Here is a 15,272-nt window from a genome sequence, read left to right on the forward strand (position 1 = left end):
TTATACAATACAATGTTATCAACTATAGTCACCCTGTTGTACATTAGATCCTCAGACCCTATTTATCTTATAGCTGAAAATTGGTATCCTTTTGTCAACCTCTCCCTATTTTCCTCACCTTCAGCCCCTGGCAACCACTTTCATACTCTGTTTCTAAGAGTCTGACTTTTTTTTTTTAAAGTTTCCGTATTTAAGGAATACCATGCAGTATTTGCCTTTCTCTGTCTGGTTTATTTCACTTAGCACGATGCCCTCCAGGTTCATCCATGTTGTTGGAAAGGGCAAAATTTCATTTTTCTCATGGCTGAGTAATATTCCATTGTACACATACACTACATTTTCCTTATGCATTCATCCACGATGGGCACTTGGTTGTTTCTATATCTTGGCTATTATTGACTAATGCTGCAGTGAACATGGGAATGCATATATCTCTTTGATACCTTGTTTTCATTTCCTTTGGATTTATACCAAGAAGTTGGATTGCTGGATCACATGGTAGTTCTGTTTTTAATTTTTTGAGGAGCATCCATATTGTTTTCCATAGTGTCTGCACCAATTTCCATTCCTGCCAAAAGTGCACAAGGGTTCTCTCTTTTTTTTAACATCCTCATCAACACTTGTTATTTGTCTTCTTGATAATAGCCACTTTAACAGGTGTGAAGTTATATCTCATTGTTTTGATTTGCATTTCTCTGATGATTAGTGATATTGAGTACCTTTGCATGTACCTGTTGGCCATCTGTATGTCTTCTTTGGAGAAATGTCTTTTCAGTTCCCCTGCCTATATTTTAACTGATTTTGTGTTATCGTTTTTGCTATTGAGTTGTATAAGTTCTTTAGATATTTTGGATATTAACCCCTTATCAGATATGATTTTCAAATATTTTTTCCCATTCTATAGGTTGCCTTTTCATTTTGTTGATGACTTCCTTTACTGTGCAGGTCTTTAGCTTTATATACTCATACTTGTTTATTTTTGATTTTGTTGCTTTTGCTTTAGGTGTCAAATTCAAAAAATCATTGCCATGACCTATGTCAAGGAGCTTCCCCCTATGTTTTCTTCTAGGAGTTTTATGATTTCAGGTCTTTGCCCATTTTTTAATGGGGTTATTTTGTTGTTGTTGTTGATATTGAGTTGTAGGAGTTCTTAATACATTCTAGATATTAACACCTTATTAGATATATGATTTGCAAATATTTTGTCCAATTCAATAGATTGCCTTTTTATATTCTGTTGTGTCCTTTGATACACAGAAATTATTTTTTATTTTTGTTGTATTATTCATCTGTTTTTTTCTTTTGTTGCCTGTACTTTTGGTGTAATATCTAAAAAAGCATTGCCAAATTCAGTGTTGTGAATCTTTTCCTGTATGTTTTCTTTTAGGTGTTTCTTCTTTTTTTTTTTTTTTTAAATAATTTTAGCTCTTACATGTTTAGGTCTTTTGGTCTATTTTGAGTTAATTTTTCTATGTGCTGAAAGGTAAGGGTCCAACTTCATTCCTTTGTATGTGGACATCCAGTTCTCTCAATACTGTTTGTTGAAGAGACTGTCCTTTCCCCACTGAGTGGTCATGGCACCCTTGTTGAAGATCATCTAACCATATATGCAAGGGTTTATGTCTGGATTCTATTCTATTCCATTGGTCTATCTATATGTCTGTCTTTATGGTAGTATTATGGGTTTTATTACTTCTTAATGAAACTATAACAAATAAAAGAAATATATATTGGGGATTATTTATTGAATCATTTACGAGTAATTGTTCTTAATGTTTTAATTACTATTTTGTTTTATTTTCTAATTTTCTAGTGACCAATCCTATGTGATAAGTTTTGTGGTTCCTAATCAGCAAAGATTGACACTTTTGGCACAACAGAAAGGAGTGGAAGGAACTTGGGTTGATATCTGCAATAACCCTGCCATGGAAGCTGAAATACTGAAAGAAATTAGAGAAGCTGCAAATACCAGTAAGTAAGAAATTGCTTGTCTGTTGAAGTCCCTAAAAGTCATTTAGTGATGTCCTATGCATTAGGCTTTTCAAGATGTCTAACCTGTTGCTTTGCCTCCTGAAAAATGAAAATATCATATTTTCTAATTATAGGTTACATGTATTATTAGTATATTTGATTTGTTTTAATAATCAAATAAATTTAAATTCTGCCTCTTAAATATGTATAATGAGTTTCCATGTTGAAAGGATCTTTAAATGTCATATAGTAGAATAACCTAACTAATTCTTTATTGCATGTCACAGCATCCCTGCTAGGTGCTCATCTCCCCTGTGTTTGGAATGGTCCATCTTTGTTCTGATAGCTCATAATAATGTGCCCTGGTATGGATCTCTTATCATTTGCTATTGTGCATACGTACTTGATGTGGGCTCTTTCTGTCTAGAGGTCTTTGCCCTTCAGTTCTGGGAAATATCCATTAACCTTTTTTTGTTTGCTTGCTTTTCTTTCATAGTTTTTCCCCTTCAAGTTCTGTGTTCATGTTTTTATCTGGGACTATTTTTGTATGGCTGTTGGACCTTCTAATCTCATCCTCTAATTTTATTATCTTATTTTCTCTTTTGTATTCTATCTTGTCCTTTTTGTTTCATATTCTGGCAGAGTCTCTCAACTTTATATTTGCTTCCTTCTATTGAATTTCCAATTTCCAATGTCAGAATTTTAATTTGCAAGACCTCTTTCCTGCTTTCTTAGTGTCCTTTTAATAGTATCCTGTTGCTCTTTCATGGGTGCAGTTAATGTGTTGTCTCTTATTCCTCTGAGGTTGTTAAAGGGATCCCTTTTATGAAGTTTTCTTCTCTGTTACTATCTCTGCTTCCTCCAAGTTCCACTTTCTGCTTGCTTTGGTCATAGCCTCGCATGTATCTGCTGATCCATGTCTGTCCATTCATATGTGAGAATAAGGTACTGAAAAGCTGTTTGGAAAGCTTACTGGGCTTCACTGAGAAGTTATTCAAATGTTATTGTCTTATGTCATTCCATTTCTCCAAAGAAGATTTCTCTAGTCTCTTATCTGGGGGCCAGTATTCTGGTAGCCAAAGAAAGGACATTTAAAAGGGGCTGGAGGTGGGATGGGTAGGTCTTACTCTCACTGAATCCTTGTTTTCAGCTTTACTCCCTGCCTCTATTGTACCTAGTGTCTTTGAGTCCAGAATCTCTCTAGTTCACTTTTCCCAAAAGGTAAACCTGTCTCAAGCCTGGTTGAGGAGGAGCAGGATGAGGGAGAACTATCCTCTGGACAGGCTGGGGGCCAGCCTTCCTATTTTCAGAGTTCCCCTCATCTCTGCCCTCCACCCCTTGTCTTCTGGCTCAGGAGATCGGTTTGCCTCTTGTCGGCGTCCTTCTCTCTTGGCTCCCAGTCAGTTACTGCCAGTCCGTTTGTTTGCCTTTGGTCTTCTAAGATTTTGTTGATTCCTCTCATCCAGTGTTCTCTTTCTCTTGTTTTGTTATTTGCTTTTTTCTTATGGATAATACCTTTTTAATTTTAAAAATTATTTTCAACCATTCAAATTATTTTGCAGAGGAGCAGAGATCAACTGTGTACTCTTCATGTTTAATTGGATGCTTTTAACCTAGTTTTAACCTGTTGCTTTTCCTCCTAAAAAATGAAAATACCATTTTTTGGGATTATAGGTATATATGTTAGTTATATTATAAAATATTGGACAATCCAGAAAATTTAAAAGAGGAAGTAAAAACCACTTGATGGTAGTTACCTTTGGGTGGTGACATTACATTCTAGTGTGTATACTTAACCTGTCAACATCATCGACGTTTTTCTAAGTCAAGTCGATACAGAATTGCATGGTAATTTTTTTAGTTATTATTACAATTTGCACAATCATTTTTAATAGTCATCCAGTATAGGAGTGTCCATTTAAGTCCTTGTTCTTAGACTTTCTTCCTTCCACTGTAAACAATAGAATATGTATCTTTTATACACATTTATTTTCTTATATAATTATTTTCTTAGTATGGATCCTTAGAAATTGAATTTCTTAGTCAAAGAAAATGTGTGTTTTAAAGGCTTTTCCCTCTTATGTTGCCAAGTAACTCCTTTTCCCGGAAAAACTGGGCTAGTTTATATTCCTATCAGAGATTCATGAACACACCTATTTCCCTAATTAAGCTACTATTACTGATTTTTAAATTAACTGCTTAGATTGCATTTTGGTTAAAAAATATAGTTTGTAACATTTGTTAGCAAGTTGAAGTTGAAAAACTGTTTTCCCCAAGGAGAAGATTCTTATAGTTAACCCTGGACACTGTAAAGTTTTAAATAACAGTTGCCTATTTACATAACTGGAAAAGTAAGTTACTTTTTAAAGACAGCTTAATGTTTTTTTCTTAAAGTTGGTTTCATTAATTAGAATATTATTGGTATATCACACTTTCTATATTAATGTTGCCAGGCTACCAAAATTTTCGTTGATACGAACCCTGATGTTTTTCTTTGAATGTTGTATTTTACAAAGTATTTCAGCCAATAGGCTGTTATTCTTAGTCACTCTCTGAAATGTACTAATGGAGTAGAATGTGACTTGACTAATTTGTCTTTCATAGTTAACTCTGTAAAAGCAATAATTGGGAAAGTCAGGCTGGATCACAATCAGGTGGAAAATGGAATAAAATTCTAGGACCTGCTAGGCCCACATAGCTTTCCTGTGCTTGGATTGAGGCATGAAATTGAACAATTCATGATCTGGATAATGAACACTAATCATGAGCTAAATCTGTATAACTCATAAGCTTGTCTGTGCTATAGGATTAATTTTGCCAACCTTTTGGTTCAGTTTATAATTTCAGAGACTTAGGCGAAAAAGTATAAAATAGTTTTGATTGTATTCAGCTAAATCCATCTGAAATCATACGTCGTTCACAGCAGGCCTCTTCATGTTTTAAACATAAGTACAAGGTAGAGATAGTAGCATAAGAATGCAAAATAATTGACATTTGCAGGTCACATTTCATAATGTTCTAGGCAATTCTGATAAAATGCCATGTGTAAGATCATTTTTGGTTTTTTCTTCCCCTAATCTTTTTCACTTGTTGGCAGTTTAGCCTGTTTATCAGAAGCTATGTAATTGCCCGTTGCTCTCTAGAGCTTGTGGTGCTAGATAATGATTGAGAGTTCTCAAAATTATGACACCTCAAATGCAGTCTTTTTTAAAATAAATATGCTTAATTTGTGTGCAATTGAAATGATGTGCCAGCTTTGTCCCAATGTTGTCAGTGTTTCTGGAATAGGACCTATATAAGCAGGGAAAGTAATATGAAGTAAAAGGTTTTGGAGCCAGGTCAATGTTTGAGAATTTAACTGTTTCCTTGAGATCCAAATATGATGTTGGGAGCAGATGGATTATTTCAGGCACCTCTGTGTAGCTGAACTGTGCTCTATCATCAGAGTAGGTATGGTTAATTTGAACACATTCTAAGTTCCTTTACTACCTGTTCAGATATGACTTTTAGGAAGTTGGTTCTAAGTCATTTGAAAGATTATTTTTCACACGCAGCTTTCTATTTTTCTCTCATTTTAATGAGAACTTCACTAATTCAATGAAGCTTTCATAAAACTCAGACTAGGATTAGAACAGAAACTTCCATGAATTTGAGTTCTTTGTGCTTGTCACTGAAACAAAGTTGTTTCTGAAGTTACCTACACTGTTTAGCAGTAGTTTTCAAGCATGCAGGTGTCTGCTGCTTTGAAATTGCTATTTTAAATAATTGCATATAAAATAAAGCTCATCTGTAGACTAACATTACTATCAATGAGCCTTCAGAGATTTAAGGCTGACTTCGTATTAATAATAAGTAACTTGATGGAATATAACTTACTGAATTTAAAATGATTGAATACTGTATTGATTCCTTCTATGTCCGTATTTCTACCATTTTCTTATATCTTCCAACATGTGTTGAGTTGTCTAATTCAAGTACAGTATATACTGGATCAATTCTTATATCATTTAAAATAATGAAATTCACAACCCCCCTTTTGATTCTTATTTGAATTATAATAAAGCTTCTGAAGAACAGTTATCTGGAGGCTAATTTTCTGTAGCGTAAGTTAATAAATATGTACGTTTATTGAGGGCTCAATATATCCTATGGATGGCAGTGAACAGAACAAAGCCCCTGCTTCCATGGCACTTACGTTCTAGTACATGGGGCAAATGTATAATATATTGGGTGGTGAGAAGTATTTTGAAGAAAACGTAGCATAAGAGCATGCAGAGAGACACAGGGACTTCTATTTTGTTAGGAGTGGCTAGCAAAGTCCTCCCTGAGGAGGCGGTATTTGGGCAGACACCTGGACGAAGTAAGGAAATGAGCCATGCAGCTGCAAGGGGGAAGACCATCCCAAGCAGAGGGGGCACCAAATAGAAAGACAGAAATACTCTGAAGAGGAGGGTGTCTACATATACACTAGGAAAAAAAACTGCCTAGACCAAAACCACCCAACCAAAACAATTGCTGTGTACTTTGAGAAATATAAAATGAACTTGTCAAGTGGTGGTATCAGTAATGAACTAGAACATGCCATTAAGTCAGTGTGTCTCGTCACCTGCATCATCTAGGTAAATCTGGCAAAATTCAGGTTTTATTCACTGTTTCTCTCTCTCCCACTCTCCCCCACTTCCCCAACCCTCCTTGCTCTTCCCCCTCTTTTCCCCTCTCTCGCCCTCTCTCCTACCCACCCCTCCCTTCTCATTTCAGTGAAATTGGAGCGATTTGAAATTCCAATCAAGGTGCGCTTAAGCCCCGAGCCCTGGACCCCTGAAACTGGCTTGGTCACTGATGCTTTCAAACTGAAAAGGAAGGAACTGAAGAACCATTACCTCAAAGACATTGAGCGAATGTATGGGGGCAAATAAAACACTGCTCTCTTATTTACAGTCGTGCAGGAGGTGGCCTGATGGTTTTTCAGTTCTAGAGATTTAAGCCTTGTTGAGCTGTTAGAATGTAAAGTGTATCATTCTAAAGACATGGTAATAAAAACAAAAACCAAAAGTGATTAAAATAGTTGTTGAGTCTACTTTAACTTAGTTTTGCATAGTTCTAGTGAAGCCGAAATTGAAAAGTTATTTCCCTGTAGCTGTGTTATTAATTTTAGAGCAAAATTTCTGTTTTCAAAAATTAGCCTAAGAAGTACTTGTTTTGTTAAAGAAAAATATTTAATGTTGAACAAAATAAATTGGAGTTGGAGTAGAATGTAGTTTGAAGAAATTTGCAACTTCCAATGTCTGTTGTCTTCCTAGTTCAGAAGATGCTTAAATATTAAGCATGACAAAAAAATACATATTAACACTACTCAAAGCAGAAGTGCTACAGGGCTTTAAAATTCTCTTCCAACCATTTATTTTGAATCATAATGGAATATACAGAATGAAATAATACCTTGGAAACCATTTTAAGATTCATAATTGTTTTGTAGGTTAGACATAGAATCATTGTAATATTGTGAATAATTACAGTGCCTGAAGTAAGAATATAAATGCACCAAAAAAAATCTAGTAATGTATTTAAAATGAAATTGAACTGCTTTTTTGAAACTTGGAGGTCTGAAATCAGTAACTGTAATTATTGGAATGACTTAAGAGTAAAAGTACGTCTTTAAAAATGCTGAAAATTGCCTTTCTATGTTTGTTCAAAATACAACTGAAACCAAGAGTTAAAATGATAGAAAATTAATCCAATTTTAATAAGAAGCATTTTCTCTTTTAGAAAAGGGGATGAAATCATGAGTATTTAGAATTACCACCCTTGTACAGCACTGAACCTGGGAAAGGATTAGACTCTGAATTTATCTTTGATAACAGGGATTGATTTTAAAGTGTATTAAAGTACACTTGTAATTTAAGATCTGTTTGCTGTTGCTGATCTGATTCTTGGTCAGTAATTTATATTTCAGAAAGCCTTTTATTTTGCTTTAATTTTAGCAAAGCGGGTTATGATAAATGACTTCCCCAATATCTTGTGTGGAATATATGAATGAATTAATTAACTTGGATGAGTTTTGGGAAGTTAAAGGGAAAAACACACTGTTACGACTTTTTTTCCTGTTTGTAACAAGAGTTTAGAAACTGGAAATGCTGGATTTGGGAGAAGGGAAGTTACTCTATAAGGGACTGATACTTGTGCAGTAACTTGGCATGTAGGCTTTTTTTATTTGAATCTTTAAAATCTGGGATTATATATATCCCTGATGGATAGTCACACTTGAACCATAGTTACTGTAAAAAGCAAAAATTCTTAATACTGTTATTCTTTGCACTTTTTTCTTAATCATTTTATATATATACATACATATATATATATATATATATACACCTATATATATATATATATATATATATATGTTGCTTACATTGCTTTGTACAGATGTGGGCCACCACCGCAACAAAACACATTCTTTTTACTCTAGAATATTTATAAAGAAAATATTTAAATGTTATGTATATGGTGGTAAAAAGGAAAAAATCATCTGGTGTTATTATAAGCAAGGATGAAGGTTTTTTGTAAAGAATGTTCAGTGTTCTGCAATGTAAAAGTTGAAGCAGGTTCTCCCTGAAGTTACGTGTATGTGATTGTTCCCATTCTTCCCAACTTGCCTTCGGAGAATGAAAAACCATTCTTACCAAGTAGACTACTATTCAGCTCCTACTGTTCCTGGCCCACTGTTGATCCTTTACGGATGATGTCCTTAAACCTTTTCCATAGGTGACTTTCTCCCCCTTTTGGAATGGTGATTTTAAATGTGTGAGTGCATGCATACTCAGATATTTGCACCCTCACCCACTCCCATCTCCCCAAAGCTAGAACACTGCCAACTAATCTGTTGTAGAGGTCCTTTAGAAACGTGATTAACACTTAAGTTTGGGTGCTGCTATTTGTTTGCAAAAATCCAAATATTATCAAGGGACCAGGGAGATGCCACTACCCCGATTTTTCATCAAAAGATATACATGTTTCTGTAAACAGATCTTTCCATATTCATAGTGACTTTTCAAGTATTTGAGCCTAAAGATTTTGATCCTACATTTTTATACCTGTTTAAATCGTTCACTGTTACTATTACACATCAGCCATAAATACAGTTGTACTTAAAAATTCTGTACACTTAGGTACATTTCTAAGTCAAACACTTGTGACTTTTGTTTTAATTATATGAAAATATCTTGCCTCCTTGATATTTGTATTAATTCTTTTTTTTTCCCGGAGTGGAGGTATAATTGTATCACTTTTTGGAACTGAGAAACAGATGAATGATTCAGAAAGTCGGACGTTAAGGAGAATAATGTTTCTTTGGTCATAAAGGCTTTCCTGATTGCATGTGACAAGTGTTTCTGGAGTAACAAATGAGAAAAGATTGTGTGGTATTTGAGATTTGGAGAGAAGTATTTTAATTTCAAATGTAGTTACAAATGAAAATGTATTCATATTTGTACTTTCTGTTAAAATGCACGATTGCAGGATTGTTACTTAGATTTTTGTGTTTATTCTTGATGAAAAGCTTTGTTTTTTCTTGTTTTTAAGTTTGCACTCGAATCTTAAGAAATAAATCCACCCATGTTATCATACCAATTTGTGCTTAATTATGTGCCGAGATAAAATCTGCAAGGTCGAAGAATTTTAGCCAAACTTTTAAACACATATTTCAAAAGTACTCATCTTTAGGTTTATGGAATTGCATTAAGCAGTTAACCTGGTTTGTATAAATCCCATCCATTAGTTTGGAGGATTTGAACCCAAAGCTGTTACTTACATACAGTTAGTAGAGTAGAACCCCTTTGTAGAGAGCACTGATACTGTGGGACAAAACATAGTTGTGTTGTGTGGATTATTAATATGTGCTAATAAGTGATAACTGTTACCTTTGGGCTAATTAAAATTTAGGGAGAAATTAATTTATCTGAGTTATACAAAGGTGTATGTAAAATAGTGTTTGAGCTCTGGAACCATTGCCTCAATTTATTTCCTGGCTTTGTCACTCACTAGCTGTGTGACTCCGGACACATTCATTAACATCCCTCTGCTGCCTTTTCTCCTTCCGGAAAAATGAGGTTGATTAATAATAGGATCTACTTCATAGGATGGTTGCGAGGGTAAAAATGAGTTAATCCATGTGAAGTGTTTAAAACATAGTAAGCATATGTTAGCTATTATCATCATCATTATTCATGGCAACATTCATCAGTCAGGTTGTTTAACATATTGGCTAGCACACTCAGGGCCTTAAAGGATTGCTGTCCCTGAAGACTTCGTGGAAAGAGTTCTGGATTTAGAGGTGAGAAGACCTGGACTCATTCTATCACTAGTTTTTGTAGCCATGGACAACTCTCATAATATCTCCTTAGCTTTAGTTTCTTCTTCCTGTGAAAGGAAGGAAGGAAGGAAAGAAGGAAGGAAGGAAAGAAAGAAAAGACTGGGCTTCAAAAAAGATGCTCTTTGCAAAAACGGAAAGATGAATGACAGAAGAGATAGGGAATACTAATTGTCTGTAAGGTCCATCATATCTGGCTTTCATATTGTGCGTTTGCTGTCTCAAGGTGGTTTTTTGCTTGTTTTTTAATGATGCCCTCCATCTCAAGTTTCCTATAGGGATATGAGACTGTGAATGATGTTCAGTATAAGGAGCTACTGTCACTCTAATGTTCTCTCTCTCTCTCTCTTTTTAAAAATCAAGATTGTGCACACATAATTTAAAGCAGAGCTTTCAACTTTTTTTTAAAAACAATGATCCATAATGCTATGCATACACACTTAAGTGTATATGAAATGATATTTTATGACAAGGTTTATGTGAAAAAATACTCGTGCCCACTGACTTTCTATTTCATGTATTTAAATGCTGAAGTTGGAAATGTTCGGTATCTGTGCTCTCCATTACACTGCCAGTAGCCATGTGGGGCCATTGAGCATTTGAGATGTGGTTAGTGTGACTGAGGAACTGAATTTTTAATTTCATCTCCATGTTGGACAGCATGGTTCTAGAGAGTTTGCAAGCCACGATTTGGAAAGCACAGGTTGAAAGTCAGCTATCCTACAAAGTCCATGAAAGACAGCTGCCCCCTGCCCTCATCTTCCTGCCTCCTCTACCACAGTGGACATAACTGTCGGCTTCCCTGGCCTTCTCCTGTTTGTGTGGGATCAGTTTTTCTTTTGCTTTGGTAGATTAGCTATTTCCTTTGACACTTGAAAACCTGAGAGATTCTGAGAAAATGAGACGTAGAACCAAGTTGCTTCTTGGAAGACACACCTAAGGGTATCAAGAATCAGAAATGAGCTCTCGTGGTGGGACTACTTGCAAGTACTAAACATCAACTGTACCCAATTCATAGTTTAACCTTGGGGTTGTGAGAAATCAATCCAACAAAAAGAGTCAAGAGACTCCTGGGGACACAGGGAAAGGGAAAAGAAGAGAATATGTTGACCCATCCATGTGACTGACTTTTGGAGCAGAATTACGAGGATTCTTTTGAACTCAGGTCTTTATTCTTGTGCCCAGCTTTTGGCAACTCATGGAGTTATAAGAAGCTCAGAATCAGACATACGTATATGCATGTGTGTGTGTACACACACACACACACACACAGATATTACAGACATGTCCACATATATTTTCTTCTTTATGGACAACAGCTCTACCTTAGCTGTATCTTTGACATTCCTTAGGAATAGGGCACTCCAATACCTACATTTAATTTGGGATGATGAGTTGTATGCATCAAAGTAGCAAGGTAGTTCCCCAAGGGTGACAGGGAGAGGGACAGAGCTAGAGAGGAAAATAAGGATGCCTCCCTGTCTAGTGACTGTTTGAATCATAAATGTGAGTGAGCAATGCAGAGAGATGAGTTAAAATTTGTCAAATTTGATCCCCAGCCTTTCTCAAGGTTGCATCATTTCTAGTTAGTTCTGCATTTCATTAGCCATCAGGATTCATGACGGTGAGAGAATTAACCTTTCTCCGGGAGTCCAAGTGAAGGAAAGGATGTGGACCCTTCTGTTTCATTTCATCAGGAGTCTTTGTTTTCTCTGTAAGACGCCCCTTGGGCTCTCTTTGCTTGTGAATTCTTCCCCTTTGCTTATGATATAAACAGTCATTCTCTCGATCCCATGTCCTGGGGTTGTGGGATATCTTGGTTGGCCTTTAGTTGTGCTCAGAGAAGAAAAACTCCCAAGTGTCCTGGAGCGGTGGGTATTCAGCATCCAGTTTCCAGGAGGAAGGCTGGATGACTTTATTCTCTTACAGCTTTGGGATTTTCTCTCTGAAGTTTTTAAAGATGGGTTGGGCACTGGACTTTCCTTAGATAGCAAAGCCATTTTTATTTTCAGGCCTTCCTGAGTTCCAATAAGATTTGTTTTGTCTTGAAACATGACACTTAAAAAGTACTTCTGAGCCCTCTCTTGTTTAGTATTGCTAGGTGCTTTAGGAGAGACAAAAATGATCTTGTGCTGTCAGCACACAGCATCAGACTCGGGGTGAATTAGAAGCTGAACTGTGAGTTGAAGACTCGAAGTATGTAGGAATTTGGGAAAAGACTGAGATCCTTTTAGGCTTCAGTTGCCTGGGGAGACTTCCTTGGAGCTTGCAGTCTGAGCCTAACACTGAAGAGGCAAGAGTGACCCTGACCAACTTCTAGCTAATAACAAAGAATGCGTATTAATCGGCAGCAGCATCCCTTCCGTGCCCATCAACTCTCAAGGGCAAAGTGGGGTGAGAGCAACAGGAATATCACGGGTCATGGTTTGAGATTCTCGACTAGAGATCTCCCAGAGATTCCAGGTGGGCCTGAGATACTGATGCCCTCTGCCCTTGGGGTGGCCAGAGCTCCCTGGCAGGCTGCTTTCTTATCCATTATCCAAGGGGGTCGTATATGTTATCTATGTCTGCTATATGATGAAAACAATTGGAAAGCTCTGTTCTAGAGATACCTTCCTCTGGGAAGGCACTGCTAACTCATAGCCACACTGCTTTGTTTTCATCTCTGTAGTTCCAGGCAGACTGTCAGCTCTGGGAAGGTAGACAGGCTGTCTGTCTTGTTCACTGCTCTATCTCTCATGCCTGCCACTGTGTCTGGCACGTAGTACATCCTCAGCAAATATTTCTTGCAAGTCAAAACCACAACAAGCTATTAGCTCACAACTGTCAGAGTGGCTATTATCCAAAAGACAAGAACTAACAAGTGTCAGCAAGGATGTGGAGAAAAGGGAACATTTGTGTACTGTGGGTAGGAATGTAAATTGGTGCAGCCACTGTGGAAAACAGTATGGAGGTTCTCAAAAAACAGAACTACCATATGATCCAGTAATGAAGAAAATGAAAACACTAACTTGAAAGGATACATACATCCCCATGTTCACTGCAGCATTGTTTACGATACCCAAGATACTGAAACAACATTGATGGGTGAATAAATAAAATGTGATATATATATATGTATATACATATATATATATAATATATATATAATGTAGAATGGAATCTTATTCAGCCATTAAAAAAAGGAATCTTGCCACATGCAACAACATGGATGGACTTTGAAACCATTATGCTAAATGAAATAAGTCAGACAAAGACAAATACTGCATGATCTCACTTATATATGAAATCTAAAAAAAAGCTCGTAGATACAGAAAACATTGGTGTTTGTTGCGGGATGTGTAGGAGAAATGGGTGCAGGGGAGTCAAAGTACAAACTTCCAGTTATAAAATAAACAAGTCCTGGGGATGCAATGTACAGCATGGTGACTATAGTTAATAAGACTGTATTGCATACTTGTAAATTACTGAGGGAGTAGATCTTAAAAGTTCCGATAAGAAAAAAAATGTGTAAGTATGTATAGTGATGGATGTTACCTAGACTTATTGTGATGATCATTTCACAATGTATACAAATATCAAAGCATTACGTTGTCCTATAACTAATTAATGCTATATGTCAATTATACCTCAATTAAAAAAAGAAAATATTTCATGAAGGAATGAATGAATGATAAAGTCTAGACCTTGAAGGATGAGTAAAATTCAGATAACATGGAAGAGTTAAGGGTTTGCAAGGAAAAACAATATGAATTGAGTCAGTTGTGGTCATGGTGTGTGGCAGGCACAATTTGAAAGGCAGATGAGGGGCCCAGAACTGTTTATTTGAAGCAATGGGAAATTAGCAGGCTCCATCATGCCTAGTGAACATGGTATTGGATGAATAAAGAGCCACTGAAGCATTATTGCCCCCAAAACAAAGTCAAAATTAAAACAAATACGTGGTAGTTGACACAACTGGTCTTGATTTTTCTCTTAGCATCTAATTTCAAGTCAAGCTTTGCCTACCCACTGTGGGAACCAATTTCTCACTTGGACTGAGTCCTGATTCCAATAATTCCTAAATGTTCCCACATCGTCTTCCAGCTGAGAGGCCCTCACTGAAACCTCTGGCACCCCTGACGCAAGGATGCTGTGCCAGTCCTCAGGATGCAGGGGTGAAGAGAGGTGAACTCTGTGGTTTCCCTTACCCATATGTTGCAGATATTACTTTCCATGTGGAGAAAGGGTCCGAGTGGCTATTTCCTATTCAAAACATCTCAAGTGTCACATCCTCAGAGATGTCTGCTCTGAGTTCTCTGAGGTTGAGTTAAATGCCCCTCTTCTGGGCCCCCACAGCACCGTATACTCATTGTTAATCGTAAAATAACCACCGCTGACATCATCGGACATTTAATATGTTCAAGGCATCATGCTGAGTGCTTTCCAAGCATTATCTTATTCAACCCTTGCCACAAAATCCTTTAGTGAGCGCTTTTATTATTATCTCCATTTTACAGAAGAGGAAACAGGTGCACAGAGAAGTTAAGTGACTGGTCAAGGTAACACAGCTGGTAGGTGGCCAAGCAAGAATGAAAATGGAAGTTGGTCTCAGGCTGGAGCTGCTGCTCTAAGCACCATGCTCTACAATTTGCCTCTAATATGGCCTTTACCACACGGTGTTGTAATGGTTTGACTACTCCCCGCCCCCTATAGTGTCAGCTCCATCACTGCAGGAAGCAAGTCTCATCTGGATCCCCTGCTCCTAAGGCCAGGCCGGCACAGAAATGGGCAATACACCGTTTGAACTGAAAGACATTCTGAATGAAGAAAAATAAAAACCCCAGGCTTCCACCAGATGGCGCTGTGGGAGTCCAAGCGAAAAGTGCCCTCTGGCCTCTTTCATTCTCACTCACTCCTTTCCCACAGAATACCCTTAGTCTCCACATTGTTTTCT

General features: G+C 36.8%; 1 protein-coding gene across 5 annotated transcripts in view; it reads left to right on the forward strand.

Moving 5' to 3' along the window:
- Window positions 1-9,593, forward strand: part of ACSL4 (acyl-CoA synthetase long chain family member 4) — a 71,193-nt gene extending 61,600 nt beyond the window's left edge. For all 5 annotated transcript variants that reach the window (XM_015248652.3, XM_006215193.3, XM_015248654.3 and 2 more), the window contains 2 exons: window positions 1,814-1,971; window positions 6,730-9,593. In XM_015248652.3, coding sequence (XP_015104138.1) covers window positions 1,814-1,971; window positions 6,730-6,887 — 316 coding nt within the window. In that variant the 3' untranslated portion in view covers window positions 6,888-9,593. The remainder of the gene's footprint in view (window positions 1-1,813; window positions 1,972-6,729) is intronic.
- The last annotated feature ends 5,679 nt before the right edge of the window (window positions 9,594-15,272 follow it).

This window comes from Vicugna pacos, chromosome X, assembly GCF_048564905.1.
Source record: "Vicugna pacos chromosome X, VicPac4, whole genome shotgun sequence".
In the NCBI taxonomy this organism is placed as follows: Eukaryota; Metazoa; Chordata; class Mammalia; order Artiodactyla; family Camelidae; genus Vicugna; species Vicugna pacos.